Raw genomic sequence first — 11,969 nt, forward strand, 5'->3', positions numbered from 1 at the left:
CCATGCCTCTCACAGAAACTGAGAATGGGTGTATGTGTGTGTGTGTGTGTCTGTGTGTGTGTGTGCATGCGTCTGTGTGTACTGAGTATATATACTCCTGCGAATGAGTATAGATACTCAAGTAGTCTTCAAAAAGTTCATGGAAAATAGTATTATGAAAAATTTTGTCCAGATTTCAAAAATTTTGGCAGCCAAATAAACCTCTCTTCTGCATTCCACTTTTCCACGATCTTTTTGAAGAACCCTCATGTGAGCATCCTTCAGCTCAGCCTTCAGTGAGAACAACGCTGCAGAGACTCTGACTATGAACGAGTGGGGCCACACTGGGATTGTCGGAATGGAGAGGAACAGATTAGCACCACAGGACCCACTGGTTTTTTCTTTAATAGGTATCATGGGGTGTCATTCGCCCAATGAAAATATACAGACCACATACATGTTTCAAAAAGTGATTGTTTCCACAAAAAAAAAAATTCCCTCATTAACACAAATATTTAAGTACTTTTCCCTTACAGCCCCCCTCTCTCCCTCATTCTAGAAATATAAATTAAAGACCCTGTTTTCATCTGTGAATTCTCTATGCCACTTTTAAATGAGCTTATTTCTCTGGCCTTGTGTATGTTTCTTTGCTTCATGGCTAACGAATCAGTATCAACCTCCACAGCTTCATGGTGACACTCCCTGATGTTCCCTCAGCTTTCTGCCTCTTCTTTCCTAGCTTGTCAATTTCATCTTCTTCTAGTACTTTCCTCTCTGCCTGGAAAGGAACCCTCAGAATTCGGATGATCACTCTACCCCTCCAGGTTGAGGGATCCTTCTTGGCGTCAACAAGTGCACTTGTGGCTTCTGGGTTACGTAGACTGGCACACAGACCTGCATAGCTACAAACTACAATGTCAGAAACTACCCTAACAAATGAAATATGAAGGTCCTGACCACATGGCCTGGCTTCCTGGACTTGTTATCAGGTAGCATCTGGGGGTTTTCGGCCGGGCTCTACCCATGAATAAAGCCTAAGCATTATGCTTCCTCTTAACGTAGACAGGAGTTTCCCTAATGTAATTATTCAGATGAATCTTTTTTTTTTTTTTTCTGGTCCCAAAGCATGAGTCAGCTATATCACGTCTTTCCCAGGGCAGAATGAACACACGCTGAACCAGGATTTCCCCCTCTCCCTTGTGGGATCTTCTCAGTCAGGAATTTTCAGTAAGAAAAGAGGTGACAGGACTACTAGTTAGCCCAATGTCATTTGAACGGCGAAAAAAATTATTGAGATGTTAGAAGTTTATGTTCTTCTGACAGGCAAATTCCAGTCTTCAGTGAGGCCAGGGGATTCCATTCAAAGAGTGGATTCGGTTCTTAATTTCTTTTCCTTTACAAAATCTCTTTTTAAATAAAAAGCTCTATTACCATCATACCTTTAACCAGCTAATCTAGATTTCATCTCTTGCTGAAATTCTTCTCCAGCCAACGCCGCACTTCTTGAAGATTATAGCAGAAGGGACCCTTTCCTCCCAGATAGGCAATTTTCTGTCTCTGCACGATGCACACGCGTTCAAAGGCTACCCCGTATGCTACATTGGCATTATTGTCCATGCGGTCAGCCACAACCCGGCACTGGGGCGGCAAGGAGAAACGCTCCAGAAGCTGGTGGGCTGCTGCACATCGGTCTTCCTGGTTCCGGTGCTTCTTCACCTCAAAAGCCAGAGAGGAGTCCCCAGGCACCGCCCAGCCATCTGAAGGATGAGCCTCATCAATGTAGACCAACAGGAAGTCAGCCACAGAGGAGAACTCTTCCACCAGTTTGCGGAAGGCTGGCAGCTGGCTGGTGAAAGGAGGTCAAGTGGCCGAGCCAAAGTTGACCACCAGTGGGCGCTCGGAGCTGGCAAAGTCAAGGAGGTGGCATTCGGCTCCATCCGCTGTCTTGTCCTGAGCACCATTCCCAGCACCGGCACCTGCTTCAGGACTGGACACGTGCACCACACTGGAATTGGGGGCATCCTCGCCCAATTTCACCTGATGGTGAAAAACAAGAGAAAGGGAGAGAATGCCACATCAGACACGTTGCCACTTCAATTCACTCTAATGCAACTGGTCCTAATAGAATGCGGTATTTCCCTGAAAGCAAAGGATAAACATATACTGATGGGGGGGGGGGGAGCGGAGAGGACCCTCAGGGCAGACAATGTAAAGAAAGGCTCCGAAAAGGATAAAAATCTTTTTCATTCTTTATGGTCTTGAAAAGTAATTATTTTCATCACTGAAGTTAACTCTTTTCATAATTAAGTTGAAACTCAATCTCCTTACTATCCTTGCTGTCAATACTTCATGCACATTAGAAAACACATGATTAATTGACTTCATTTTAAAAGCTATTAGGGAATGGTCTACGTCAAGACCAATTACCGCGTCTTGGACACAGTGCCTCTTTCTGAACTTTGGAGTACTCAGGTAGGAACTTTATTTTCTTCCATTATGTTAAGTCGCTTAATCTCTATCAGTGGACCATGATGCCAGAGGCACTCTACCTATAAGCAAAGTTCCTGCCATTTAACCTGTTCAGAGCCTCAGATTTCTCATCTGGAAGATGGTTATTGGAAGGTAACAGAAGGAAAAGAGCCCTCTGTACACAAGGTACAAAGGAAGTGAAAGATTGATTTGAAAAATTTGAAACCTATGCGCCATGTTCTCATAATACACACTTTCTGTGAACTTTTTGAAGACAGCTTGCGCTATAAGACATTATGTGGGTGTGCATTGCCATTATCAGATGCTTCCCAGTAAGTGAAGCAAGATGCCCTCTTCCCCGGGCAATTTTGTGTTTAAAAAAAGGTCCTGAGAGAGATCATCTGCCCTGAAGTTTCCACTGCTACGGCTCCTGTAGCGGTTCTGTTACTGGAACTCCACAATTTCCATTGCAAAAACATACAGCCATTCCAGAAGTCCGCTTTCAGTCAACTTCTTATTTTCTGTGTGTTTTGGTACACCTTTCTGTCTTATCTAGAGAGAAACAAACCACTTACTTTTCTTCCATATGACTTATTAACAGGCTCCTCTGGGCCGGCGCTGTGGCTCACTAGGCTAATCCTCCGCCTGGCGGCGCCGGCACTCCGGGTTCTAGTCCCCGTCGGGGCGCAGGATTCTGTCCCGGTTGCCCCTCTTCCAGGCCAGCTCTCTGCTGTGGCCCGGGAGTGCAGTGGAGGATGGCCCAAGTCCTTGGGCCCTGCACCCCATGGGAGACCAGGATAAGCACCTGGCTCCTGCCTTCGGATCAGTGCAGTGCGCCGGTGGCAGCTCACTGGCCGCGGCGGCCATTGGAGGGTGAACCAACGGCAAAGGAAGACCTTTCTCTCTGTCTCTCTCTCTCACTGTCCACTCTGCCTGTCAAAATAAATAAATAAATAAATAAAAGAAAAAAAAAAAAACAGGCTCCTCTGAATTACAAAATATCCAGACAGAAGAGGCGTAGACAAAAACTCCTCCGCGTGCTCCCTGCGCACATGGCTTAAACGGGTGATCACAGAATTAAAGACAGTTTAAGGCCTTTGGATTGTAAACTGCTAACAAAAAGCAGGCAAACTAAGAAAATCAAATACCTCAGTGTGAATTAACACAACTGGATCTTCCCTTAAGAGGATTTAATCAAAAGCAGTAACAGTTGGGAAAATTTACAACACAACAATTGATTTTTATATACTATCCTTAACATTACAAAACCCTTCCAACTGGATTAGCTTCTTTCTCTCATATAAATACAGCTACACATTACACTGCTGTTAACTGAAGTCACTTAGAAGTGAATTGTTAAAGATGCAACAATCCAAACTGATATAAACCACTCTAGGGCTTTTAGTCAGAGCCGCTGTCTAATGTTAACGCAGAACGTCTTTTAACTGCAGAGAACCAAAGCTCTTTCTCCCAGCAAGGGAGGTGTGAAACTAGATTACTGATTTCTAAAACAAATATTAAAATAATAACCTTCCTTCTTAGAAAAGGAAGCTGTTGGTGTGATTTAAATAAATGATTTTTTTTTCAGTCACCACCAGAGAGAAAGTTATTTATTTTTACTAATTTTCTTGGCTACTTTGCAAATGACACCACATGGAGAAATCTAATAAGCCATTTTTTACTGGATTATTTCATATGATCTGCTACTAACATAAATTTCAAATTTAAGATACACATTTTAAAGGTATTATAAACCTTCTAAACTGAGTTTTAGGTACTTTTTTGTAGATCTAGGCGGTATGTAGCACTCCTATCACCTTGCCATTTGCTGTCTCCCAATTAAAATAGTTATAATTATTCTAGGAGGGCTGCTTCTAACAATATTCTAGGTTACATTCCCCAACATACCACGACAAAAGGGCCTGAGTACAGTCATATGAGTTCTGGCAGCAAATTCTTAAGTAAGCAACCGGGAAACAGAAGAAAAATCACCTCGAAACTACAGAACTGTAAGTTCTTGTCAGAATGTAAAAACAGCCATCTGCCTGGCAGAGCCCTTTTTGTGACCTATAAGCTACTGTGTGGTCTTGACAAATGGGCCTCTGACCTCGGATCCTCACCCAAGCAGACCTGTTGATCCTTGCATTATTCTTGACCATTCAACTGAATCAGCTGATCTGCTGCTTCAGTCACTAGCTGACTCCCTTGTTACCTGCAGCTAATTTTCTTAGAAAGTTAGGGCACTCTCCTCCTTCTGACACACAATGTATTTTTCAGGCACTGAATTCTTTCCAAAACCCATACCACCTTAGGAAACTGAAGACACATACAATGCTATCATTCTAAAATGAAATATTAGGACAGTTACCAAATACATAACTCAGTGTGGGAACTTTAAATTTTTTGTTGGATTGAAACATCTTTCTTTTTAATTGTGTTGAATGAGTTAGTGAATGAACGTTAGCTTTTACAAACCTAGGTCAGTGAGTAAATTCACACTTCATGATACCCTTGACCTGCAATGAACGTCATCATTTTTGGGTGAGGGATAAGCTCACCAAAGCAGATAAATTTAGAAACAGGAACCCTGGAGCTCTCCTATAGAATCTTGCCAAATCCAGTACCCAGTGTTATTGATGTATCCTGATCACCTAAGCTGATCAGTGAATGTAAGGAAGAAAGCCAGGCCTTTTTCTGTTTTTGTGTGGCTATGGTACCCAGCAGCCAACGAGAATGTCACAAACGTATACCACTATGCCTGAGGATGACCAGGTAAGAGAAAATGTGTGGGTAAGATTAACAGTGTCAATAAAACTAAGGAGGGGGGCCGGCCTCCAGCTGTGGCACGAGCATCCCATATGGACACTGATCCTGCTGCTCCTCTTCCAATCCTGCTCCCTGCTTATGGCCTGGGACAGCAGCAGAGAACGACCCAAGTACTTGGGCCCCTGATCCTACAAGGGACACCTGGAGGAGGCTCCTGGCTCCTGGCTCTGGATTGGCTCAGCTCTAGCGGTTACAGCCATTTGGGGAGTGAACCAGCTGATGAAAGACCTTTCTTTCTGTCTGTCTCTGTCTAAATAAATAAATGCAATCTCAAATAAATAAATACAATCTTAAAAAAAAAACTAAGAAGGGAAAACACATATCTAGGATCCAGAAGTCCATGTGTGAGCAGACCAGTAGTCCATTTTTATACACATCATAATCACAAATTTGTCCATCTTTGTTAAACCTGATAGAAGACAGCTTAGCCAAAATGAGAGGTGGGGGGAGAGAAAGAGAGAAGAAGAGAGGGAGAAAAAAAAATCTTTGGAAACTTAAAAAATAAAATTTTGCTTTAAGCTATAAATAAACACATTTTAAAAGACCATTACTGGGCCGGTGCCGCGGCTCACTAGGCTAATCCTCCGCCTTGTGGCGCCAGCACACTGGGTTCTAGTCCTGGTCGGGGTGCCGGATTCTGTCCCAGTTGCCCCCCTTCCAGGCCAGCTCTCTGCTGTGGCCCGGGAGTGCAGTGGAGGATGGCCCAAGTACTTGGGCCCTGTACCCCATGGGAGACCAGGAGAAGCACCTGGCTCCTGCCTTTGGATCAGTGCGGTGCGCCGGCCGCGGCGGCCATTGGAGGGTGAACCAACGGCAATGGAAGACCTTTCTCTCTGTCTCTCTCTCTCTCACTGTCCACTCTGCCTGTCAAAAAAAAAAAAAAAAAAAACAAAAAAAAAACAAAAAACCATTACTGGCCAGCGCCGTGGCTCACTAGGCTAATCTTCCACCTGCGGCACCAGCACTCTGGGTTCTAGTCCAGGTCAGGGCACCGGATTCTGTCCCGATTGCTCCTCTTCCAGTCCAGATCTCTGCTGTGGCCGGGGAAGGCAGTGAAGGAACGCCCAAGTACTTGGGCCCTGCACTCGCATGGGAGACCAAGAAGAAGCACCTGCCTCCTGGCTTCGGATCGGCGCAGTGCGCCGGCCGTAGCAGCCATTTTGGGGGTGAACCAACGGAAGGAAGAACTTTCTGTCTCTCTCTCTCACTGTCTAACTCTGCCTGTCAAAAAAAAAAAAAAAAAAAAAAGAAAAAAAAAAAGAAAAGAAAAGAAAAGAAAGAACATTACTGTTCATTTTCATCTCCCAGCCCTGCTCTGATTTGATAATAATGAATATTAAATTTCTATTACAGTAGAGTTTCAAACCAAGAATTTTTTGGTTGGCTTGGTTATACACTCGGCTGAGATGCAGTGGTAGAATCACCAGTGCCTTCAGTGATGGAAGGTTCTTTGCTGTCCCCAGGAGCAAAGCATTCCTTGACCCAGAGCCAAAATGATGAAGAAAATAAAGTTGGTCCTATAATAACATGTAGGCTGCAGGAAAGAAGCTCAACAAAAACAAGTTATCCCTTGGTATTCCCAAACTTTGTTTTAATTTCCCACAGTGGCACAGAAAGTCTCCTGGCCACAAGTTACCTATCATCTTAATTTCTCCTTCTTAGAGGGTTTGTGTTTGGTTTTTGTCCTTAATGAGACATATTTGCCAAAGAGGCATTCAAAAGGCATTTTTTACTCTTGCGGAAGAGTAATTAGGTCGGTACCTCTTTCCCTGCCAGCATTAGCTGCTCTAAAGAGAACCCTGCCCAGTATTTAATGCTCAAACACAAGAAGCATCATTGCCACTAATTGGTCTTGAAGTTCCGATGTTCCCAAAGGGTCCCTTTATTTTGCAAGGATCAGAAAGGACAGACGTAAAATGTGGTATCGTCATCACTGACTTTTCTCTCTCTCTCGTCTGCACTAGACAGTTGTCCTTTCTTTTTTTTTTCTTTTTTTTTTTTGCAATCAACATCAACAGGATACCAATAAAGGAAGTAAATAAAGGATTTCCATGTTTCCATGTTTACCACAGGGGACACCTCTGGGCCAAGTCCAAAGGTTGCCGCAGACATATTTTATCAATATGAACAATAGTATGAATACACAGCAAACACAAGTTTTGATTCCTTTGATGATGGATTCCTTTCACCGACAGCGTTCAGTGCATGGAGAAAAGGATAATTCTGCTGTGGCATGCGGACTGTGAAATGCAGGGCCAGCGGGAAAAAAGAGCCATTCATCCAGTGGAAGCTGGAAATGGAGCATATACTACTAACCTTCTTTTTTTTCTTTCTTTCTTTTTTCTTTTCCACAGCTTGAAAAAAAAGCTTCTGGGCAAACTATCACATAAGCTCATGATTAAAAAGTAAAGCAAATGATAAAAATGGGAGTGGATGTGTGACCCAAGTTTTACACATACTTCTTGCTACCCAAAGCCCTGGAAATGTCTTCATTAACTATCAGGAAGTTTCAAATTCTTCGACATAATGACCAAGCTACATCAATGAACTTAGAAACGTGGCCAAACAATCATTAGGAACAGATTTAACCATTTCCGCTCAGATGGGCCAACTAAATCAGAGCCAAAGAACAGGCTACCTACTTCTGAACTCAGCTCCCTCTTGGCTCTTCTCTTTTGGACTTGTACCTTGAAAATAGCACTCTCGGCTTTATCACTTCCCAAGGTTTTATCCAAGAGGCGCAAGGGGTCTGGCTGTGGCCTTCTTTGTGTTCTTCTGGGGCTGTTTTCTCTCTTTAAAAAGCCATTTTTCCATTGTAGAAGCTAATGTCAAAAGGCTGGAGGTGAATGAAGAGGAGGAGGGGAATGTCAAGAGACCCTTTCAAAACCAAAATTATATGTTCAAATGAATATGTTTTCTGTGCTCGGCAGTATTAACCGTGCAGAAGGCAAACGGCTTGTCAGCATCCATACTGTGTGTTTATTTTTACACTTCATTTAGGTAAGAGCCAGGCTCCCAGACAGGACAGTTGGCTTATTGGTTGCACACCAGCACAAGGACACAGTGTTCAGATGCAATGATATTGACTACAGAGCCTTAAATCACAAATATCTGTTATTCACCTCAGAATCTCTCACTGGTCTCCAGTGTCCTTTCAATCAAAATTGTACATGGAAACCCTCTCTCACCAAATCCATGTTATCTTTGAAAACTCCCCTATAAATTTGAAAACCTTTCAACGTTTCCATGAAGACAATTTTTTTATGTTCTATGTGAATTCTTAAATTTATTTATTCCTGTGTTGCCTCTTGTGGGAGCAATCACAAGAATAAAAATTCCACCGCACTTTCTCTAAAGATCTTCCAAAGTGCCTGACATTGACAAGGAGAATCATGTCTAATTCTGTCATAGGTGGACACACCCTTCCGCCTGGAAACCTTTGCCTCTGGAGGTGTCGGCCTGAAAATAATACAAGTCAGGAGTGTGAAACACTGTGACGTCCTCTCAGACACAGCCTCCTCCAGTGTCTCTAGAAATGGCCACACCCAAAGACCGAGGCGCGGCTGCCAACCTCACGCAGGATGTTACTCAACCTGTTAGGGAGGCTCTGAGGGACCCTCAAATGCCACTACAGCCACCGTCAGCCTTGCTCTAAGTGAAGACAGAAAGAGACCCCATTTCAATTCAAGCTATGTTCACAATGTTTCCATTGACTACACACCCAGTCCAATCGTGTCTCTGGATTTATGGGTCCTGGGGCTGCTTCTGTTCCTGGTAGCTATTATATAAATCATCAAAAGCAAACATTAAGAACATCAGTCTTGAACTTGGTCACTCATCAGATCAGTTGGCAGAGACTAAGAAATACAGAAGAGGAATAGAAAAACCTTATGCGCAAAGAAAAATCAAACACCCATCCTTCCTAAATTCCTGAAATAAACAACATATTGCCAAATAGTGGAACATGATACATTAGTGAAAAAATAAATAGGAAAGTTTATTAAAGAGGTATTCATTTGCTTTTCCGTGTTTACTTCAGTAAGCTGATTAATGGGAGAAACAACCTCTACTTAACATTTGTGGATGATGTTAGAGTGCCCACGGTTTATGTGACAGATAATGTTTCTGTACACTATCCATAAAAATAAGTAAAATTCATCAGAGAAGTGATTTTTCTCTTTCCTAGGCAACAATTCTCTTTCAAACAAGTAAAAATATACTTAGCTCAAACCACTGACATGCCCATGTTACCTGCTAACATACACAAAGTACAGGTGCAGATTAATAATAATATGTTTGATAAACTGGTGTACTCCCCTACACGGCTTCAAATTCCCCACCCCTGAAACAAAACCGAGAAATTTCGCATTCAGTGCATACACTTGAAACAGAATGATCCTTTCAGAACCCAGGCGCTCACACCTTCTGTTTGCCCCCACTACATCCTTCTGTAACATACATGAATTTTGACGAGTACAAGTGGAAGTTTCAACTCATAGTCTCAGAAAGGCATTTCTATTTACTAGTAAGACTGCTTGGTATCACATGTCCAGGCAAAAGTGCAAACATCCTACAGCTAACTCAGAACAAACGTGGGTTGCAGCAAAACTTCCCTAGTTCACAGAAGACATTCTCTTCTTAAAGATTCAATTTTCAGTGGAACGGCCCTACCCTGGATCTTTTCTGATTCCAAGTTATTTCTTTTGTTTCTCTGGTATACAGCTTTATTTTTCTAGGGTTTACTGCAGAGAACTCATTTGCTTCCCACTCTGGTATTCTGAGTTTCTGGTCTCTGTTTCTTTGGTTTTGCTTGCCAAAAGCCCACAACGGCCCTGAACACCTGGCTTCGCTATTCCTCTCCACCTTCCTTCCCTGGCACAGTGGACAAGGTCCCCCAGTACCACGAGGGAAAACCAAAACTGTCTGCTTTGACAGCAGCTTCTGCCAGATGAGTTCAGTCTTCTGGAGCCTGGTGGGATCCCCGGGGGGTGGTGGCACCGGCACAGCTTCCACAGGCAGGTAAGGGAGGCGCTGTTGTAGTGCCCAAGTCTCAGGCTACATAGCTTTGGCAGAGGGATGAACTCTTTCCAAAGACAACTTGGGCTACTTTGGGGAAACAAAGCAAATGTGGTGGCCCCTAGAAAGTCTGGGTTTCTGACCGGTCTTCCTCTTGCAAACTGATATCTAGTAACTCAGGACGCAGAGCCTAATAACGCTGTCCAGCGGGTCCAAACCCAAATCAGCGTAGAAGCTTTAACTCTTGCCTCTACCAGAAACAAAGCCACTGTGACACTCAGTCACATTTGCTGTGTGTGTTAACTTGTGTGTTTCTGTGAGTTTTCAGGAGGCATTTCTCTTGCCTTGCTTTTCAATGCCCAGCCCTTCCCAATGCTCCTCACATAGCCTCCCAATAAGCAAAACAGCAAAATTCCAGTTTATGACAAAAGCAGAATACATGCAGCAGTCTCCCCTCCCCCAACACCTCTGATTTTTCTAGAAGTTATTCTAAGGGCACAAACAGTCTCCACTCCAACATCACAGCAAGCTATTAATATTCCTTATTACAAAGATTCTTTATGCAGAAATACACATTGTGGCTCACTATGCCACCAAGCCTTATCTAACCTGTGCAACAGGTGTAGAAACTAAACACAAAGACTCCCTTATCCACAACCAGGAGGCAGCCCCCAAACGGGGCTGCACATGCTCACCCCAAAGGCTCCCCATGGCCTCCAGCCCACAACGTCCCTGCCCCCGCCCCTGTTGCCCCAGGGGGAAACCCACTGCTCAGCGCAGCTCACCTGTTTGTAGGCGTCAAGGAGGAAGCTCTTCCAGACACAGCGGAGTCCCTCTGAGGTCAGCATGCGCCGCCACTCTCCGCGAGTGGACTTGGAGCGACTCAGCAGCAGCACCACGTGCTTGAGCAGAATGACCGAGTCATAGAGCGCCAGGAAGAGGCAGTTGGAGAAAAAAACTGGCAGAATCTGCAGTGTGATCAGCAAGTCTACGCTGAGGATGCCCATCTTCTCTGCCTCCTGAGTCAGTCCCCTTGTGCGCTCCGGTTCCCCTTCACCCTCTTATTTAAAAGGGGGGAGGTGATGGAGGGGGTGGGGAAGGTAAGGGGGAAGGTTGGGAGGTGGGGGAAAAGGAGAAAAACTAAATTAAAAGGAAGCCCAAGCTGTCTCCTCTTTCAAAGAAGCAGAAATGGCAAGCCCAAGTTCAGTCTCTCCAGCCCAGCAGTTGGAGTGTGCCCATCAATTCATTCAATTCCGAGCTGCTGCTTTTTTTTTTTTTTTTCAGGATTTAAGATTTAAAAAAAAAAAAAAAAAAAAAAAAAAACTGGCGTACCCGTCCCTAATCCAGTTACCCCTGTGAGAGTCCGTTAAAGACAGGCAGTTCTACTTTCATTTCCAAGCACCTATGAGACTGTGGCAGAGGTTGCAAATTTTTCTTTAGCTTTTCATTGTCTCTATGTTCTTTAAACGTAGCCTGTTTCTTTCTTGAGTTGCCAGAGTTGTTAAAATGTGCTTTAAGGGTAGTTTTTTTGTTGTTGTTCTTTCCTTACTCCGTTTTACACACACTTTCTGTCCTCTTCCCAGCCTGTCTCCCTCTCTCCCTTCTCCAGGAGCGACTGATTCCTCTTTTTCCTCACTCCCTCTGGCTTTTCCTTCCTGCTATCTGTCGTGCAAAGTGTC

At 43.9% G+C, this 11,969-nt stretch overlaps 1 protein-coding gene across 1 annotated transcript; it reads right to left on the reverse strand.

Annotated features, from left to right (window-relative positions):
• Positions 1 to 255: 255 nt before the first annotated feature.
• Positions 256 to 11,325, reverse strand: DIO2 (iodothyronine deiodinase 2). Its single transcript, NM_001256300.1, has 2 exons — positions 11,076 to 11,325; positions 256 to 2,016 (listed from the first exon to the last, which is right to left on the reverse strand). Exons 1-2 carry the CDS (start codon positions 11,295 to 11,297, stop codon positions 1,429 to 1,431), a joined length of 810 nt encoding a protein of 269 aa, NP_001243229.1. The 5' UTR covers positions 11,298 to 11,325; the 3' UTR covers positions 256 to 1,428.
• Positions 11,326 to 11,969: the final 644 nt, after the last annotated feature.

This window comes from Oryctolagus cuniculus, chromosome 20 (assembly GCF_051225735.1).
Source record: "Oryctolagus cuniculus isolate XC-2025 breed Fujian yellow rabbit chromosome 20, ASM5122573v1, whole genome shotgun sequence".
Taxonomy (NCBI): Eukaryota; Metazoa; Chordata; class Mammalia; order Lagomorpha; family Leporidae; genus Oryctolagus; species Oryctolagus cuniculus.